Here is a 20,828-nt window from a genome sequence, read left to right on the forward strand (position 1 = left end):
GTATTTTGCTGCTTCATGCCTGGATAGTCCCTTTTACCATCACAGGAATGGAATGGGATGTAGATGTATCTTCTGCCCAGAAACGAAGAGCTGATCACTAGGAAAAGCATACAGCAGCACTTCTGTCTAGGGTATACCTCCTGTTGTGTCTGATATGTAGCCCAATGCTTCTGCTGTTGATTTGATGATGTGAACTCCCCTATTTGCTGTTATCACAAATGTTGTTTAAATGATGGAACACCAGGTACAGGATAATTATGCCATGTTATGCTGGTTACACTGACTGCACCAACAAATAAAGAATTTCTCCTAGTATGGGTATCAAACAGACCATGTTTATTTCAAGTCATTGTTGCTACTGCCAGGTTAAAATTAAAAATTGGATGGTGTAGGTTTCATCAGGTTCTAAATTTTCCTTTCTTTAAAAAACAAAGTTAAACCGACGCGAACATTTAAAGTTTAGCACGATTTAAATTATTTTCCTTTATTAAGAAGGCAATCTGCCCCATGGGTTTAAAACTCAAACATTGGTTCAGCTTAACCCTTTTTCTTTGCAAAGTCCTGACAACTGTGTTTTCATTACATGAAAGAAGTATATAATAGAAATGTTCTGTATAGCAGCACAATTTATTCAACAAATTATGAAACACGCTAGACAAACAAATTAAGAGATTTATAACCTCGTACCTCATACGCCACCTTTTCAAAATATGGTTCAGGAACATATTCACAAATATTCCTCTGTGCATCACTTCCACAAGAAAATACAATAACCTATACACAGATACTGCCAGTCTGTCCTTATTCTGTGTCTGAACCCTCAAGTTAAAAAAAATCTAAAACCAAGTCTTCATCTCCTATCAATCACAGCAGAAAACCAGGTCAGCAGATAAATAGCTTGCATGGGTCTATTTAAAGTTCCCATTTAATTACACATAAATAAATATATACATATGGAACACTATTTGCTTGCTCTGCTGAGGCTGATGCTCCAAGCTTGTGCTTTATTAATGTCTTGCCATGTTAATGTTCCAAAATTCTGGATCAATTGTCCCAAGGTAATTCAATGTGCATATCATTGACTGAGATCAGCCCCGGCCCAGGCCTGATTTGGTCCTGACAATACCAGGCTAACTCTTTTCTCCTGCTTCTTCCTTGTCTCAATTAGAAAGTTGTCACTGTGCAGCCATCTCCACACAATCCTCCTGATGAATTTTTTTTGTCCTTTTTTTTTTAATTGCACGTTGAATGACTGTTTAATCTCTTTAATAATTAGAACAGTTTGGTCCATGCCATCTGTCCCTGGTTATTTCCGATGTTTGGACTCTTTGTCTGTGCTTTTAGTCCCAGATTCCCCTGAGGGATGGCTGTTGGATGAGCTCAGGAACATCTTATCCAGCCCCTTTAGAGCCTCCACCAGGTAATTCTGGAAGGCGGTTAACGCAGCAATGATGGCAGGGCTCCCGAAGCCATGTGTAATCAAGCTGAAGTGAGTCAGGCAGCTCTGGACTCCGTCCTCAAGGATTGCTGAGGGCCGGCTGTTTCCCAAGGGAGAGCGGTCCTGAGCCAATAAGTCTGTGAACTCTTTACAGATCTGCCTAAGAAAGAAAGGAAATGGGAACAATAAATATTGGCAGCGAATAAACATATGGGTTGAAATCGTATTGCACAGTCATAAGAAGAGTTTTGGAGCTTTTTAAAAAATTAAACATCATTGCTAATTTGAATCAGGAATTGATTCATTTAGCAGATTGGTTCCTTTACCAAGCAGCAATGAAAACAATTTAATATGATCACATTCACCGTGATGTTCACTATTTTGGATTTCTGTCCATTAAATATCACAGGCCTCTTACCACAGCAATTTTGCCCTCTTTGGCTTGTATAGAAAGAGTATCACCTTTAAAATTATTATAAATAATTATGAATGACTTTTGTGTCTTTTTTATTAAGTTAGGTTAAATAGTCAATACAGATGGCACTAAATTAGAAATGTCTTGTGGCATTAGCCTGACAGTCTGAAGGGACTACGTTAATGGCATTAAGTAAATCCAGAGTCTATTAAAAACAGTTCAACTCCAAGAGTGGATTCTTTCTCCTCCCAGGTAAGATCTCAGGAGGAGAAAATTTCCTCCACATGCACCAGTTCCCAAAGTGTTAGGCAAGGCAAACAAATATAGGATATAGATCGGTTAGAGACTTGGGTGGCGAGATGACAGATGGAGTTTAACCCTGACAAATGTGAGGTCCACAGGTCACTGAAAGTGGCAAAGCAGGTGGAGAAGGTAGTCAAGAAGGCATACGGCATGCTTGCCTTTGTCGGATGGGACAGTAAGTATAAAAATTGGCAAATCATGCTGCAGCTGGATAGAACCTTAGTTACTCCACACTTGGAATATAGTGTTCAATTCTGGCTGCCGCACTACCAGGATGTGAAGGCTTTGGAGAGGATCAGAAGAGGTTTACCAGGATGTTGTCTGGTATGAAGGGCATTAGCTATGAGGAGAGGTTGGATAAACTGGGTTGATTCTCACTGGAGTACTAAGCACTGCGCCACCATGCCGCCCCAATATATATAATGTAGAAGAGGCAGCCAGCAGACGCCTCAGCTTCTCTGTATGCCTATGGCATATCAGGGCTGTACTGAAGGGCATGGTTGCTGTTTCTCACAAATGTCATCAGATCAAAATCAAACCACTGGAAATTTAGACCGCCTTTAAGGCCTAGTGCAGGGAATAACTGCTCTCCCCTGTGGTCTCAATTTCTCATTTACACAGAGCATTAAATTGAACTGAGCTCAGAAGAATAGCCAAGCTCAGCCAAGGTGGACCCAGGCATTTTTGAAAAATACATCAGCTTGCTGACAGCGGAATTAACTGGTAACTCCTTAATAACAGCTGTTATAACCTGCACGAGACCTATGGGGTTGAAGCAATCAGTCTCCTCATGAGTGTCACTGAATACGACCCCCCCCCCCCCCCCCCGAAGAGGCAGGAAGCCCGAGGACATTCATGATTGAGTTCTATATTTGGAGGCACAGTGGTTAGCACTGCTACCTCATAGCGCCAGAGACCAGGGTTCAATTCCGGCCTTGGGTGACTGTGTGGAGTTTGCACTTGCTCCCCGTGTCTGCATGGATTGCGCCCGGGTGCTCCGGTTTTGTAGCATAATCCAAAGATGTGCAGGTTAGGTAGATTGGCCATGCTAGATTTCTCCTTAGGGTCCAAAGATGTGAATGTTAGGTGGGGTTATGGGGTATGGGGATAGGGTAGGGGAGTGGACCTAGATAGGTTGGTGTAAACTCAATGTGCCAAATGGCCTTCTTCTGTACTGTAGGAATTCTATGGTTCTATAAAGTCAGCCAGGTATGGAAGCGACAGCAGACCCGGCTGGGATCTGATGTATATTGCAAATATAATTGCTTCGCAATAAACCTAGTTTTCTTTTTACAAGCTCAATTCAGGCCTGTTTATGGCCTACAAAGCTGGCGACGAGGATCAAACTGCATTGTTTTCGACGCTGCTACACCATCAGACGAACAACCACCTCTTTTCCATTGCTGGACTAAGGTTGGAGTCATTTTTTTTCCATTGGATAAATGGCTTTGTTCGCGCGATTGGATGTATTCGATGCAAGCATAAATGATTGGACACAGTATGCAGAACGCATGCATGACTTTTTCCAGGTGAACACTATCACTGGTGATGATAGACAGATATGACTGACTGCCTGTGTAGCTTGTGGAGTGATAAAAAGCCTTGCATATCCCGCAGTTCCAGACACTAAAGCTTTTGAAGAATTGGTAACCCTATTAGCATAACACTTCAATCCAAAACCACCTGTTATAGTGCAGAGATATCATTTCAACATGGCAGAGAGGACCCCAGGAAAGTTCGTAACTGAGTTTCTGATGAGGCTACGAAAATTAGCCAAATATTGTGAATAGGGAGGGGTGGCACGAGGTACAGTGGTTAGCACTGAGACTACGGCACTAACTACCTGGGTTCGTTCAAATCCCGGCCCTGGGTTACTTTCTTTGTGGAGTTTGCACATTCTCCCCATGTCTGCATAGGTTTACAGCCCCACAACCCAAAGATGTGCTGGTTAGGTGGATTGGCCATGCTAAATTGCCCCTTAATTGGAAAACAAATTTTGGGTCCTCTAAATTTAAAAAAATAGAATAGGGAACTTCTCTTTCCGAAATGCTGCACGACCATTTGGTCTGCGGTGTAACTAACATGGCTACTCAAAGGAAGTTGCTAGCCGAACTATTCCTACACCTTCAGCAAGCTTATCCAATTTTGTTTCCCGTCAAAATGCTGAGAGAGGATTAGAAGAGATACAGGGGATGGAAGTAAACACCATAGGATGCTCCCCTTCCCAATGAGTGCCCCCCATCCCATCCTGGACCGAGTACTATAGGGGCCAGGTACAATGGTCAAGGACTAAAATGTCGCAATGGGATACCTCCCGATGTCTGTAGAGGGAGAGCCCAGGCGTTGTGGGGCATGTGGAGACAGGAACGAAAGGGGTGCAAGGCACAAGTCAACCAGCAAGCCCGGTCCTAACCAAGGGCTCGCACCTTCTACCTGGACCAACTAGAGGAGTGTATGCAGCTGAATTGCATTGCCGCACCCCGGGTGGCCCCCATCAAATTAATGGTCATCCATTAGACATGGAACCAGACACGGGAGCCGCATTTTTGGTTATTGGAAAATACCTTTGACAGGGTAAAAGACGGGGGTGCAACAGATAGATCTGCAGGATACTGAGACAAAGTTAGTAACGTACACCAGCAAACAGTTAGCCATTGCGGGAGCCACATTGACCTTGGTAATTTATGGGCAACAGTTGGTACGACTCCCATTAATCATAGTCAAGGGACACAGCCCCAGCCTGCTAGGCCACGATTGGCTAAAGTGCCTACACCTGGATTGACAGCACATTTTCCAAATGAGATCCAGGGGCCTATACGATGTGCTAGGGAAATACCCTGAGGTTTTCCAGCCCGGACTGGGAAAAATAAAAGCGGCCATGGCAAAGTTCAGGTACACTCAGACGCACAACCAAGATACTTTAGGGCTCATCCGGTCCTTTATGCTTTGTTAGCGAACCTTGAGACCGAATTAAGCTGGTTTGAAGGCCTTGGGATCATTAAACCAGTGCGTTTCACCGACTGGGCGGCGCCAATGGTTCCGGTGCTCAAACCAGACAAGATGGTCAGACTGTGTGGGGACTATAAGTTGATGGTCAACAGGGCCTCCCAGCTGGATCATTACCTGATGCCCTGCCACATAGATTTATTCACAAACTGGCTGGTGGACACTCATTTACGAAACCCAATATGAGCCATGTGCACTTACAGTTAAAAGTAGACTCTGCCTCATGTAAATATGATATTCTAAACATAGAGACGTATGCGAGTACAGCAGACTGCTCTTTGGAGTATCGTCCGCCTGTGCCATTTTCCAGAGGGTACTAGAAAACATACTAAGAGGATTGACATGAGTGGCAGTGTATCTGGATGATGCTGGCGCTGTTCGCCCCGGTCGCTGCCGGCGGGAACTCTGCGGGAAGGGTCGGGGGGCAGCCTGTGGGGGTGGGGGTCTCCGTCCCCGGGGGGGGAGGGGTCTCCGATGTAGTCTGGCCCACGATCGGGGCCCACCAATCGGCCGGCCGGCCTCTCCACCCCCAGGCCTACTTTCCTGCGCGTTAGAAGTCCCCCGCGCGTGCGCAGGTTGGCGCAGCCCAACTGCGCATGCACGGGTTGGCAAGGCACCCATTCGGTGCCGGGAAGGGAGGCTGGAGCGGCGTGAACCGCTGCAGCGCCGTGCTGGCCCCCTGTGGGGGCCAGAATCGGTCGTCCCCATGCCCATTTCGCGCCGTCGTGAAACGCGACACGTTCAGGACAGCGCAAACACTTGTGGACTCCATTTGGGAGAGTCGCCCCCATAGCTTTCTTTTAACCAACTCAATTCGGACTTCTTTGTGGCCTATAAAGTCATGTCATTGGCACTCTTTAAAATATTCAAAATTCAACAAAAATGGAGAAAAATTATATTAGGGAGGATCCTACTTCTCCAGGACCTTTTAGTTTTTTATGCAGAAGTGAGGTCACCTTTTAGTTTTTTTTATGGCAAAACGGAAACCTGCTATCGGATTTATTTGTTTTCATGTTATTACTGATACATTTTTTGATTCTGATGAAGGCTTTTAAAAGCCCCAGCTGTATTTATAGCAATGTCACACTCAGAATAGCATCATAATTAACATCAGAAGTGCCCTCTTGTCGAAAAGCAAGCTTTGCAGACTTGTCCCCATTTACTGTACTGGAAATCAGCTATAACACAGCAGCCTCTATTCAGTTTGCTGAAGCTAACGTAGCTGGCTCTTTGGATAGGTTTGTTCCTGTTCACAATCAGAAAGGTTTTCATTTCAAGGAGGGTGCTTCATGCAAACCCTCTACAACAAACTGACAGCATTTATGACAACCTCAGTCCAATTGGACAAGCACACCACTGTCTATGGCAGGTATTTTCAAAGTCGGGGGCTCGATGGGAGGGTCGCTGAGCCGTCCGTCGTGGTGCTCCCAATTGCGCAAATTCGCGCGCAACAGCCGCAGCAGCCGGCTTTTCACAATGCCAGCTGCGAGCGACCTTCAAAAAGGCCGCGACCATATAAAAAAAGTGCAGCCGCACTGCGCATGTGTGTTTGCTCATCGGTACGCATTCTTCCATTTTGACAGCAGCAAACATGGTAATATAAAATGGTGGGTCGCGAAGGTCAGCCGGCAGGGGCCGCGAAGGTCGGCCGGTGTGGGTTGCAAAGGTCAACCGGCGTGGGCCCTGAAGGTCGGCCGGCGTGGGTCGCGAAGGTCGGCCAGTGTGGGTCGCGAAGGTCGGCCGGCGTGGTTCGTGAAGGTCAGCCTGCGTGGGTCGCGAAGATCAGCCGCCGTGGGTCGTGAAGGTCGGCCGGCATGGTTCGTGAAGGTCAGCCTGCGTGGGTCGCGAAGATCAGCCGCCGTGGGTCGTGAAGGTCGGCCGGCATGGTTCGTGAAAGTTGGTAAAAATGGGTTCGCGGAAATAAAGTTTGAAAAACAGTGGTCTATGGGATTCTTTTCAACCCTCGCGTGTGGAATGCCAAAAGCTGGACATGAGTCTACATCATGCACCAAGCAAATAGTTGGAGCTTTTCCTTGCCAAGGAGGGGGGAGGAATGGGCTCTTGTATTACCTTCCAGCAGCTCGCTGGGCCAGATCATGGGCCTGGAAACAGCTGCCAGTTCACCCTCTCAACCTGGTAGTGTGTGTGTCATGAAAACATGATTTGGAGATGCCGGCAGTGGACTGGGGTGAGCACAGTAAGAAGTCTTACAACACCAGGTTAAAGTCCAACAGGTTTTGGCCTTTACAAACCTGTTGGACTTTAACCTGGTGTTGTAAGACTTCTTACTATGAAAAAATTATGAAAGGTTGTGGGGGAGAAAAGCCGTTGGAAGCATTGAAAAGAAATGCCAGAAAAAAATTAGGTAAACTAACGCTAGATTTGGAGAATGGCATGGAGTGCCAAGTACAAAGACCCTACAACCTGTTTTTTGAAATAAGATTTACTCTGCTCACGATGCCCATAGGATATGGAAACAAATGTGAAATAATTATAGGTCACATATTATAAGGGACACAAATGTCTGGTAGAAAGTTAACCAAGCAGTAATTCAATTAAGTCTTCTGATGTCATCATAAACCATGAGAGCAAAATTGCTTACGAACCTTAGCAGAACCACAAGACTGAACTACTGAGTTAAATTTACTATGAGACATTTGTTACGTTTTATAATATAGAGTTTGTAATTACTTCACACGAGACGTTTTATAACTGTGATGGGCTCACCAAGCACAGTAAAGGTGATGTAATGTAGATGAGAAAGTGATGAATATGGAGAAGTATTCAAGGCCTGAAGGCATATGGGGATATGTGGCCACTGCACAGTTCAGTCCATCTTCACAGTACTACATATTGTACAGCAGCAGCTTGCAGGAAATACATAACACACTATTACACATAATGTGATATATTAAGGATTTACAATACAGTGTACGATTTGCACATTGATCTCACATATTTGTTTATGGGAAATCCCAGGTCTTAGTGCAATATTGTGATGGTGAGTTGCTGAAATGAATCGTCCTTAATCTGGCCAGTCTGTCTAAAACCACTGTTCAGGTAACTCATAGGGGAAGTGGTGTTTCTGGAATCAAAATACTGGGAAAGATTCTCTAGATTGGCTGCTACTTATAATTTCTTGGCTAATGCTCGAGGGGAGAGTCCAGATGATCAAAATCAGAGAAATCAGATCATTGTATTTTCAAAATTTGGACAGTTTGAAGAGTGATGGAAATGTACTGGACTTTTATATACTTTACTGGACTTTTATATACTTAAAATTTTTTTTAGAGTACCCAAATCTTTTTTTTTCAATTAAGGGTCAATTTATCATGGTCAAATCACCCACCCTGCACATCTTTTTGGGTTGTGGGGGTGAGATCCACTCAGATATGGGGAGAATGTGCAAACTCCACGCGGTCAGTGACCCGGGGCCGGGATCGAACCCGAGTCCTCGGCGCCGTGAGGCAGCAGTGCTAACCACTGCACCACCGTGCTGCCCTGACTTTTGTATATCTAATGGACCTCCCATAAAAGATATCTGATACATGGTTTCATAAATGTAGAAGTGCTCAAACAAGCAATGTGTAATCTGCTATTCCATTAGCAAAATAGACTTCAAGAATACAAGGTCTAATTGTTAAATAAAAAAAACCTCAGGTCAATCATTGTTTAATTACTACCTGGTCAGGGAATTCAGCACCATTAGAATACAATGGCAGCACAGTGGCACAGTGGTTACTATTGCTGCCTCACAGTGCCAGGGAGCCGGTTTCGATTCCGACCTTGGGTGACTGTGTGGAGTTTGTATGATTCCCCCCATCTGCGTGGGTTTCCTCCGGGTGCTCTGGTTTCGTCTCACAGTCCAAAGATGTTCAGGTAAGGTGGTTTAGCCATACTAAATTACCCCTTAGTGTCCAAATGTTGGGTGGAGTTACGGGGATGGGGGTGGAGGAGTGGGCCGAGGTAGGGTGCTCTTTCAGATGGTCGGTGCAGACTCAATAGGCTAAATGGCCTCCCTCCGCACTGGAGGAATTCTATGGTCTATGACTAATGCCTGAAAATATTTGTTGCTTGGTCAGGAAGCATTTCGTATTGGAATGCAAAGCCTCATTATCAGTTATTGTTTTGAAATTCTATGTGTAAACAAAATGAAGTATAGGTTCTAATCATCATTCTCGATTTTTTGGGTGGCACGGTGATGCAGTGGTTAGCATTGCTGTCTATGGAGCTGAGGACCCGGGTTTGATCCCGGTCCTGGGACATTGTCCATGTGGAGTTTGCACATTCTCCCTGTGTCTGCGTGGGTCTCAGCCCCACGACCCAAAGATGTGCAAGTTAGGTGGATTAGCCACGCTAAATTGCCTCTTAATTGAAAGAAAAGAATTGGGTACTCTAAATTTAAAAAAAATCTAGCTCGATTTTTCTGACTTAAACTCTTTGAAGCAAAAGCAAACACTGAATATAACTCTGATGGGTAGCACGAATTACATCTATCTTTCAGCATGTCCTGAAATCATTTGGAAAAGCAATATAGCCTGAGTTAAGATACAATTTGACATTTTTACTGATGAAAATAAATACATATTCTATGAACAACATTGGTTTAGGATTACTCACTGGGAACTAATTAAGGCACAGGTGGTGTATTCACTACTTTTAAACTACTCCTGAATTAAAAAACATTCCGTTTTTCAATTGCATTCTCCGGCTTTCATCTCCATCATTCGGAAAAATGGAGAAACTCAGAAATCCCAGTACAGCATGAGGGAAAGCATACTTCCACTTGCACTGAGAAAATCATCTTAATGTTGGGAAATTCTTCACACCACGTGCTCATGGTAGCATCATGGGAATCACAGGCACAGGTGTAGCTGATTAACTTTCTTCAGCTGACAGAGGGAGAGCTCTGGGAAAAATATCACCAGCAAAGCAGGCTTTTCAGAGAGGCTGACGTGCCCAAGTAAAAATCTTAATTACGGTATACAAAAGACAATTTATTGGGGAATATGCCATTTTTACCCTGTTTCTATTGTAGCAGAAGTTGCATTTTCAGCCCACAGTTAGGTAGCAGGAGGAAACAAATGCTGGACCATAGGATTTCCACTCAGTATTCCGAGAGATCTGTTTAAGCTTTTTCCAGGTAGCATCTTCTGACTGACCATTTAAGCCTGCCTCTTTCCTTAAAACTTTTCTCACTGGTAAATTTCCAGCCACTTTCCTTACATTTGATTCATACAATTTCTGATTCCTCAGTTCGGATTGGTCCTGGTTTACTTGACTGAATCATCAAAATATGAAACCACAATCTGCCGAAGTGTGTCCAACAGAGAATGCCGAGCTACTGATTTTATAATTTGATAGATGGGTACAATATGACATATTACTCACTATATGGTAATTATATCATGTAAGATTTGTTTTGATATACTATATAATTTAGTTTATACATTGTGATATATATTTTATAATATTGGTGGCATGTACAATGTTTTTACCATCCTGTGTATTAGAAAGGTCGGAAGAGTGTTGCCATCATGATTCTCCCGTATCATGCATGAGCTTCCGACCTCAATCATGTCAACATGGGCAGTGCTAATAACAATTCCGGCCCTTCCTCACAGGGAGGATGGAAAAATTAGACAATCCTTCTTCTGGCTGCTCTGAAGCAACATTGAACACAGGTTGGTAGCAGATCTGAACGTTCCAAGGAAGTGCACAGGGTAGGAAAAGTCAAAGGAAAAATAACACAAGAAATATAATTTATATCAACTGACTGCATTTATTTTGAGTTATGTAGTATACTATGAGGTGCATATGCATAACTTATATTAGATATCACTCACTGCCTTATTTATTGTTTTCTTTTGACATCTTTATTCTTTTCAATTGATTCATCATTCACTGATCTGGAAATGTCACCAGAGTATTAACTCGCGATTCCCACTTTCAGTCAGTCTTTCTAAGTGCAATACCAGTTAGAATTTCTACATGTTCTTGGCTCCATCAAAACAGGCAATGGAATCCTGGCAGCATTGCAATACCCACTGCTGCCTGGAATGACAGTCTCAGTTGATGTGGGTCGCACTAAATAACAGTTCAACCAGAAAGTTTCACAGGGAAAAATATCACTCAAGTGAAACCCTAATACTGTCACATTCTGCGTGGTGTGACTTACCAGTGGAGCTGGCAAATTGATGGTGACAGTAACAGGGATCCAATACAACACCAATTGTATCAAATGTTGTGAAGGTTATTCTTCCAAGAAAATTTAATGATATCACAGTGTTAAGCCCTGTGGGTCCAAGGTTGTTGGCAGGTGTACAAATTCCAGTTCAAACAAAATACACCCTGACGGCAATGCTTGAAAAACATTACATCATGACCTATTAATTAATACCAGACAGGGAAATTTGCCAGTTATTCCCCCACAGACGCATAGACATCAGATACTGCACTGATATATCAACAGGCCAAAACCTTACTAAGATAGAGCTCAGCCTGTGGGCATATAAAACACCTTCTCTTTAACTGGATGCTAATCATGTCTTCTGCATAAATTCAACCATTTTCACTCGATAAATGGCAATAATAAAAACTGCCCCAAGAAATTCCAAAGTAATCTGCAGGGGTGTGCAATAGGCGGGAGGCAGTGAGCTCCAACATCACTGGGTGACAGATTTCACCTACTATCTCAAACCTAATAAGAGTCATCGATGGTTATGCTGCATCAAGACTATCTCTGATATACCCTGAACAATAACAAACACGTGCATTCCCTTTCATCAGTTTTCAACTTCAGAAAAATCTTTGCAACCAGATGGATATAGTAATGGGCCTGATTTTCTTTGTATTTTTTTTACCCCTTCTAGAGGCACTGACCTATTTTCATGGTACTGACCATCCTCAACACGACACGCATTCATAATGTGTGGGCTTGAGCTTAGATCATAAATTTTGGCTCTTTGTACATGTCGCCACTGTCAAACCAGATCTCTCTCACGCACATGTATTTCTCACTGGATTGCACTCTTAAATAGAAACAGACTTTGGCAGCTTCTGTCTCATGAGTTGATGCCTTGCACCTTGATGGTCAAACCTCCATTAAACATTGCTTGGTGTGGCTCAAGTGCCCCACTTTGGCATTGCAGTCTCTGCTATATTTGTTGCAGATGAAGTGAGTGGGCTGGCAAGGTGCAGGATTTTCTGGCTTTTGTTTTCTCTGGACTGCCATCACACTCATCTCTTCCCATGCCACCATCAGCATTGATAATGTGACACTGGAGGTCGTTGATATCTAGGCTCCATAATTACCAGCAATCTGTAACTTGATGCTGAAATCAATACGTGCATGGCAGAAGCGGCAGCTGTTGTTCCCAAGCTGAGTAAGAGTGTGTGGAACTGCAGCAACCTGACAGAGAACACTGCAAGTCTACAAAGCCTGCTTCCTCAGTGCACTTCTCTGCAACAGTGAGGCCTGGACAACATATGCTAGGGAGGAGAAAAGGCTGAACAGTTTCCACCTTACTGTCTCAGACATATCCTCGACAAGCTTGGCGAGACAAGGTCACGGGCTAAGAGCTCCTGGAGTGTGTTGATCTTCAGTGGTCACTCACTAATGTGTATGATTGTCCACCTAAAATACGCCTTGTTGCTGGTCATGGGTTCTGTGGTTTCTTGTGTGGCTGATGAGCCCGATGCTGGAGACACATCTTCGACCACACACAGGTGTTTCCAGGAGGTGGGATTGGTTCTTAGACTCGCTGGTATTCCTTTCTCAGGCTCATTTTCTGGGCCTCGTCTTGCCATTGGGTGTCCTCGAAGAATTGTGTCCCTCCAATCAGGAGGTTCCTCTAAGTAGGTCTCTTCTGAGCAGGAGGAGGGGTCCTCGAAAAATTGTGTCCCTTCAATCAGGAGGTTCCTCCAAGTAGGTCTCTCCTGAGCATGGGTCTCCCAGGCGTTGATGTCAGTGTTGCATTTCTTGAGGTGAACCTTCAGGGTGTCTTTGAAGTGCTTCCTTTGTCCTCCTCTTGTTTGGAAACATTCCTTGAGCTTGGAAAAGAAGATTTGCTTCATCAGTTGGGACTCTGACATCCGAATTACATGGTGCCCAGTGGAGTTGGTTTTGGATGATCACGGCCTCAATGCTAGTGCTCATGGCTTCTTCAAGGACACTGATGTTAGTACTTTTGCCCAGCTGATGCAGATAATCCATCTCAGGCAGCATTGATGGCACTACGCCAGGGCCTTGATGTAGCATCTGTACATAGTCCAAGTTTCTGAGTCATATAGAAGAGTAGGGATCTCCCTACTGCTGCAATCTTCATCAGCCATAATAGCCGTTGATACCATACGAGTATCTTCTGCCTGATCCGCCGTTGAGGACTTGTTTTGTATTGTGCTTTGTCTGGTTCCACCCCTCCAACCTTACCATCATGGATGACCCTGCCAGGAGCTTAAGACTCCCGATGGCATTGTTCTCGGGATTAACGGGATGTTCAACCCTCTCCACCACTGCAAGGTGGCAATCCAAGAAAATGATACACTTAATACAAAGCCAAAAATGTTTCACTGGCTCAGCTACATTCTTCGGATGAATGACGGCGTATATGCAAAGACCTTCTGTTCAGTGAACTGATCATTGTCTAGAGTGTTGCCCAACGCAGCTAAAGTTAAAGTGACTGTGGCTTCCCTGCTCCTAAAACCAAATGAGAGATATTGTGGTTCCTCAGAATGTGTGGATTTAACAGAAAGTAAAATTTCAACACAGTAGCCACTCGTATTAAAGAAGAAAGTCAAATATAACTGGATGGATTCTTGCCAGAATGCCTTCAAGAGATTAAAGCACTCTTAATAACTGAGCCTATGTTGGCTGCTCCTAATTCCAACAAATCGTTCAAGATAGCCATTGATGTCAATGATGTGGGTGTTGGGAGCTGTAGTTTACAAGATGATGATGCCAATAGAGCTTCCAGTAAGTTATTTTTCAAGAATAATTAATCCTTGACAACAAAATTATTTCGCAGTTGAAAATGAAGCATTAATTATTATTTTGGCTCTTCAGAAGCATGAAATATTCATTTCGGGAAATGCCGGCAAAAGCTGATTTCCACGGACCATATCCACTCGTGTTTTGGGAGGAATCCTGAACCAAGAATTTGCGTTTGCTTCATTGGAGTCTATTGTTGTAACCACTGACTTGAAAAATTGTTCATTTTGCAGGAAGGAATAACGTATTGCGGGCACTTTATCCAGGGTTCAACTATATTTAAATATCTTGTAATTGCACAGAGGAAATTTATACATGTTGTTTATATGACAAATGTTTTGGACCTAATCTCTCAATCTGTTTAAATGCAATCCTCTTTGAATCAAAGACCGGGGTTCATAAGCTGTTGGACATCTGAATTTTGATTGCGTTTGGGGGGGGGGGGGGGGTATTACATAATATATGTAATAAGGTAGTTGCTAAAGTGTTTATAATGCTAAAATATACAGTATTTTAAAGGGTTGTGAAAAAGTCCTTCAGGAATGCTTTCTCCTTTTGAGAAGGGACATGTGATGACTCATGTCTCTTCTGGAATTAAATGGTATTTTATGCTGGAGTGATGGTCCCTTGAAGAACTAGGTTCCTCTGAGAGATGAGTTTTGGGAAAGCATATTGCTTCCAGTAATTGATCATCTGACCAGGTTGTCTGAGAGATAAACAATAGAATAGGAATAGAAGTTAATTCTAAGGGTGAATAACTTGTGGGTGTGGCTCTGGTCTCAAGCAAAGTTTTGGATGTTAGTTTGAGAACAAAAAGGTTGGAAAGATCTAAATATAAACGTAAGATAATGATTCAAAACAACACAATTCCTTTTATCTCATCAATACTCTTAAAAGATTTGTATCTGGAAGAAGGGTTTGCCAGTATAGATGAATTGAAAGAGAGGGTAGAGCTCCTGAGAGGAAATGAATTTAATACCTGCAGGTAAGGGACTTCTCGCAGAAGAGTTCCCCAGGTTACCAAGGTACACCCTGCTGGAGCGATGTGGAAAGAGAGGGCAGGATCGAAAACATATACAGGTGGCTGGGAGGACAGGGAGGTGAGCGGGTGGTGAAGATTAAAGAGAAGTGGGAAGGAGAGCTGGAGGGGAGATAAACTGGGGAGCTTGGAGTGACGCGCTACGAAGGGTAAATGTGACCTCCTCGTGCACAAGGATGAGCCTAATACAGCTCAAGGTCATACACAGGGTACATATGACATGGGCAAGAATACGTGGGTTCTTTCAGAGGATGGCAGACAAGTGTGAGAAGTGTGGGTGAGGACCAGCAAATCACACACATATGTTCTGGGGCTACGAAAAGTTGGAGAAATTCTGGGCGGAAATGTTCGCGGCGCTAGCAATGGTAGTGGAGGAGGAGGAAAGTAAATTACTACGGATGCTGGAATCTGAAACCAAAAAAGAAAATGCTGGAAAATCTCAGCAGGCTTGGCAGCATCTGTCGAGAGAGAAAAGAACTAACGTTTCGAGTCCAGATGACCCTTTGTCAAAGCTGTAAAGCTTTGAAGTTGTGAGGCAACTGTGCTAACCACTGTGCTACTGTGCTGCCTGTTTTGGAATATTGGAGAAATCAGAGCTGATGGAGGGGAGGAGGCCCACATCGTAGCCTTCGGCTCTCTGATTTCCCAGCGACAAATTTGATTGGAGTGGTGGTCAGCAATGCCACCGGGGTAGCGGTCTGGCTGGGTGACTTATAAGATTTCCTTCAGCTGGAAAAGATCAAATACGGGTTAAGGGGTTCAGCGGAGGGTTTCGGGGCAAGGTGGGGGATGTTTGTGGCCGTGTTTGAGGAGTTGCTCATCGCAGCGGATGGGGAGGGGGGGGGGTGGCGAGGGTGAAAAAGGGGGAAAAGTGGTACAAACTGTATAGTTATGTGTTGGGAAGTTTGTATTGCGAATTGTTTATGTGTTGTAACTTTTCATATAAGTTTGGAATAAAATACATTTTTTTAAAAAGGGAATCTGCAACCTTGGAATGGTTAGAGGAGATTTGGAGGGACAACCTTGCCAGAGTAACACGGAAGGTCCAAGAAATTTCTACCTTTATACGTAGCTTTGAAATTGTCCTCAGCCAAAATGGTTAATATTTCAATTTCTGATAAATATCGGACTTGAGTTACTGGGGATGCAAGTAGAAGAATGGATGTATAAGAAAAATTGATATAAGAAGTTTATAAGTGACTGTTTAGTGTCTTAACCTGGATGATTATTTAAGATAGAGTGTAGCTATTAGTATTCATACCCTTTGATTTTGGTGCAGTAAAACGTCCTTGTTTTAAACTATGAAGCTTGCCGCTACATTTCACAAGATACTGGATTTTTGGATTCTAAACAATAAACAAACATCTTTGTCCCTTTTGAGAACATAACAATAGAAACCAGGGGGAAAATGTATTCATGTAGCATCTCTAGGCAAACTGGGTCAATTTCTTGGTGGCAGGCAGCACCAGCAGCAGGTATTTGCATCATTATTCAATTACATAAAGAAAGAACACAGTGCATGAAAAGATGCTGCACAAATGAAGATTTCCCACCCCCACGTCTGCTTTTATTTACCTTCTTCTGCCCAAGAACAACACCAAAGTCAATTTTAGCACAGTCATTGCCATTGTAGCTAAGACTGAGGGATCAAAGTAAGAATGCACCTGATCGGTTCAAGGTTACGAAGATCTCTCACCTCTTGATTTTCTTTATCTCTATCCAGTGAAGAATGTCCAACTACAATCATCACCACTTCGAAGTTGATAGTGCAATTAATCAACTTTTATCACTCCCCCAACAGAAAAATCACTTCTGACGGAGTGATTTGCCTTGCTCCCAAGTAGCGTTCAAAAAAAGGTACAACATAGGATGAAAGGGCCAATAATCCATTCTGCTCCTGAAAAGACTGCCCGTGAATTTCCTGTATGGTTAATTTGACGACTGCTTCGAACTGTGCCTGAAAAGGTTGCAGCAATGTTAATTTGATACAGATGAATGTCAAGGACCTCTGCACTCGGATTTCCTCCAACAGTGCTGGGTGCAGTTCAGAGGCAATTTGTCCTAAACAAACCTGTTGCTACTGCTTCAAAAGCTGCTGTTCCAATGATAACTGTCTCAAGGGACAGTTTGAGATTGTCAAGAAACATTTTTACTTTTTGCTATTTGAGTAAAAATAGAGCTGTTTAGCACTGCTGTCTCACGGCACCAGGTCCCAGGTTCGATCCCGGCTTTGGGTCACTGTCCTTGTAGAGTTTGCACATTCTCCTCGTGTTTGCGTGGGTTTTTCCCCCACAACCCAAAGATATGCAGGCTCGGCGGATTGGCCATGCTAAATTGCCCCATAATTGGAAAAAAATGAATTGGGTACTCTAAATTTATTTAATTAAATAGAGCTGTTGCTTTAAGACTTTTGAAGAATGGCTGTTATTCTTAAACAATTGGTGGCGGAGGCCATTGTCAGTGATATTACTGCTTAGTTCTATCCCTCGTGCGAGTGCATTCTTTTTTTTTTTATAAATGTTTTTATTCAGTTTTCATATTTTATATTGAACAAATTACAAATTGTTAGGAGAAAAAAAACAACAAACAAACACGCAAAAATTAACATACATATTTACAGGTAAGCATCTTCGTAGTAGTAACTGTGCCCGCCCCCCCCCCCCCCCCCCCCCCAACATGTTTATTTAGTTTGGTTTTGGGCCTTAGCTAGCCATCGAACCCCCGTACCGAACCTGTAGCCCCTCCCGCTACCTTCCCCCGACTATTCTTCCTCTTGTACATTGGCCACAAATAGGTCCCGGAACAGTTGCATGAATGGCTCCCACGTTCTGTGGAAGCCGTCGTCCGACCCTCGGATGGCAAATTTGATTTTCTCCATTTGGAGAGATTCCGAGAGGTCGGACAGCCAGTCCGCAGCTCTGGGCGGTGCTGCTGACCGCCAGCCAAACAGGATTCTACGGCGGGCGATCAGGGAGGCAAAGGCAAGGGCGTCCGCCCTCCTCCCCAGGAATAGATCTGGCTGTTCTGAAACCCCGAAGACCGCCACTATCGGGCATGGCTCCACCCTCACTCCCACCACTTTGGACATAACCTCGAAGAAGGCTGTCCAGTACTCCACGAGTCTGGGGCAAGACCAGAACATGTGGGCGTGGTTGGCCGGGCCTCTTTGGCACCGTTCACATCTGTCTTCCACCTCCGGGAAGAACCTACTCATACGGGTTCTTGTTAAGTGGGCTCTATGTACCACTTTTAGTTGCGTCAGGCTGAGCCTTGCGCACGTGGAGGTGGAGTTGACCCTATGCAGTGCTTCGCTCCAGAGTCCCCACCCTATCTCCATCCCCAGGTCGTCCTCCCATTTCCTTCTTGTTGCGTCCAGTACGGTGTCGTCCCTATCTACCAGTCGGTCATACATGTCACTACAGTTCCCTTTCTCTAGGATACTTGCGTCCAGTAGGTCTTCCAGTAGTGTCTGTCGTGGCGGTTGTGGGTACGTCCTTGTCTCCTTTCGTAGGAAGTTTTTGAGCTGCAGGTACCGTAGCTCGTTCCCCCCAGCTAGCTGAAACTTCTCTGTCAGTTCGTCCAGTGTTGCGATCCTGTCGTCCGTGTATAGGTCCCTGACTGTCAGTGTCCCCCCGTCCTGCCTCCACCTTTTGAAGGTGGCGTCAGTCAGTGCTGGTGTGAACCTATGGTTGTTGCAGATGGGAGCCCTGTTCGACATTTTGGTCAGGCCAAGTTGCTGCCGCAGTTGGTTCCAGGATTGGAGGGTGGCTGTCACCACTGGGCTGCTGGAGTGTTTTTTGGGTGGGGATGGGAGTGCTGCCGTGGCGAGGGCCCGGAGGGAGGTTCCCATGCAGGAGGCCTCCTCCGCACGCACCCACTCAGCCTCTGGCTCCTGGATCCATCCCCTTACTCGCTCGGCTGTTGCTGCCCAGTGGTAGAATTGTAGATTCGGGAGGGCTAGCCCTCCCCTGGTTTTTGTTTTTTGTAAGACCTTCTTTGGGATCCTAGCATTTTTACCCCCCCATACGAACGCCATGATGAGTTTGTCCAGCGCTTTGAAAAAGGCCTTGGGGATGTAGATCGGAATGGATCTAAACAGGAAGAGGAACCTGGGCAGTACGTTCATTTTGATCGTCTGAACTCTCCCCGCGAGGGAGAGCGGGAGTGTGTTCCATCTTTGCAGGTCCTTTTTAACTTCCTCCGTCAGGCTGGTGAGGTTCCATTTGTGGATCCCTTTCCAGTCATGGGCTATTTGGATCCCCAGGTAGCGGAATTTATGTCGGGCTTGATTGAACGGCAGCCCCTTTAGTGCTGCCCCCCCCCCCCCTTGCGGGTGTACTGGGAAGATCTCACTTTTGCTCATGTTGAGTTTGTAGCCCGAGAAGGCTCCAAACTCTTTCAGGAGCGCGATGATTCCGTCCATGCTGCTTTGTGGGTCCGAGATATAGAGGAGCAGATCATCCGCATAGAGTGAGACTCTGTGCTCTCTACCTCCCCTTCGGATCCCCCTCCAATTTTTTGCTGCCCTGAGCGCGATTGCTAGCGGTTCAATTGCTAGTGCGAACAGCAGCGGGGACAGTGGGCATCCTTGTCTGGTGCCCCTGTGCAGCTGGAAGTATTGGGAGTTGGTATTGTTGGTCTGTACACTCGCCATGGGTGCGTTGTACAGGAGCTTTACCCAAGCGGTGAACCCTGTTCCAAGCCCGAACCGCTCCAGTACCTCTATGAGGTATTTCCACTCGACTCTGTCGAAGGCCTTTTCTGCGTCCAGGGAGACGATCACCTCTTGTGTTCTCTCCCCGGAGGGGGTCATTATCACGTTCAGCAGGCGCCTGATGTTCGCGGTAAGCTGTCTACCTTTGACAAAGCCCGTCTGGTCCTCTGTGACCACCTCAGGTACACAGTCTTCTAGCCTCTTGGCTAGGATTTTGGCCAGTATTTTGGCGTCTGCATTCAGCAGAGATATGGGTCTGTATGACCCACATTCCGTTGGGTCTTTGTCTTTCTTAGGTATCAGCGAGATTGAGGCCTGTGCTAACGTGGGTGGCAATGTGCCCCTAGCTAGCGAGTCTGTGAACATCTCCCGCAGGTGCGGGGCCAGCGCTGTCGCAAATTTTTTGTAGAAGTCCGCCGGGAATCCGTCCGGTCCCGGCGCCTTCCCCGCCTGCATGGAGCTAATGCTCTCCATGATCTCTCCCAGTGCTAGTGGTGCTTCCAGATCCCGTTTTCTGCCCTCTCCCACAACTGGTATGTCCAGTCCGTCAAGAAACCGGTTCATCCCAGCCTTCCCCGTTGGGGGCTCTGAGGTGTACAGCTCTTGGTAGAAGGCCTTGAAGGTTTTGTTAATCCTCTCTGGTTCTGTTTCCAACGTGCCTCTGGTATCTCTGATTTGCGCAATTTCTCTGCTGGCTGCCTGCTTTCTCAGCTGGTGGGCCAACAGGCGGCTGGCTTTGTCTCCGTGTTCGTATAGGGCCCCGCGTGCCTGGCGGAGTTGGTGTACTGCTTTCCTGGTGGAGAGCAGGTCAAAGTTCCTTTGTAATTCTTTCCTCTCCGCCAGGAGTTCTACGGTCGGGGCCTCGGAGTATTTATGGTCTACCTCCAGTATGGAGTCGACCAGCTTCTGCCTAGCCACCCTTTC

The 20,828-nt window shown here is 45.2% G+C and overlaps 1 protein-coding gene across 2 annotated transcripts in view; it reads right to left on the reverse strand.

The window, feature by feature from the left end:
• Positions 1–608: 608 nt before the first annotated feature.
• The window catches only part of LOC119967479 (transcription factor AP-2-beta-like), a 112,056-nt gene continuing 91,836 nt past the window's right edge, over positions 609–20,828 (reverse strand). For both annotated transcript variants that reach the window (XM_038800091.1, XM_038800083.1), the window contains exon 7: positions 609–1,598. In XM_038800091.1, the coding sequence (XP_038656019.1) occupies positions 1,307–1,598 (292 nt within the window). In that variant the 3' untranslated portion in view covers positions 609–1,306. The remainder of the gene's footprint in view (positions 1,599–20,828) is intronic.

Source organism: Scyliorhinus canicula, chromosome 1 (genome assembly GCF_902713615.1).
Source record: "Scyliorhinus canicula chromosome 1, sScyCan1.1, whole genome shotgun sequence".
In the NCBI taxonomy this organism is placed as follows: Eukaryota; Metazoa; Chordata; class Chondrichthyes; order Carcharhiniformes; family Scyliorhinidae; genus Scyliorhinus; species Scyliorhinus canicula.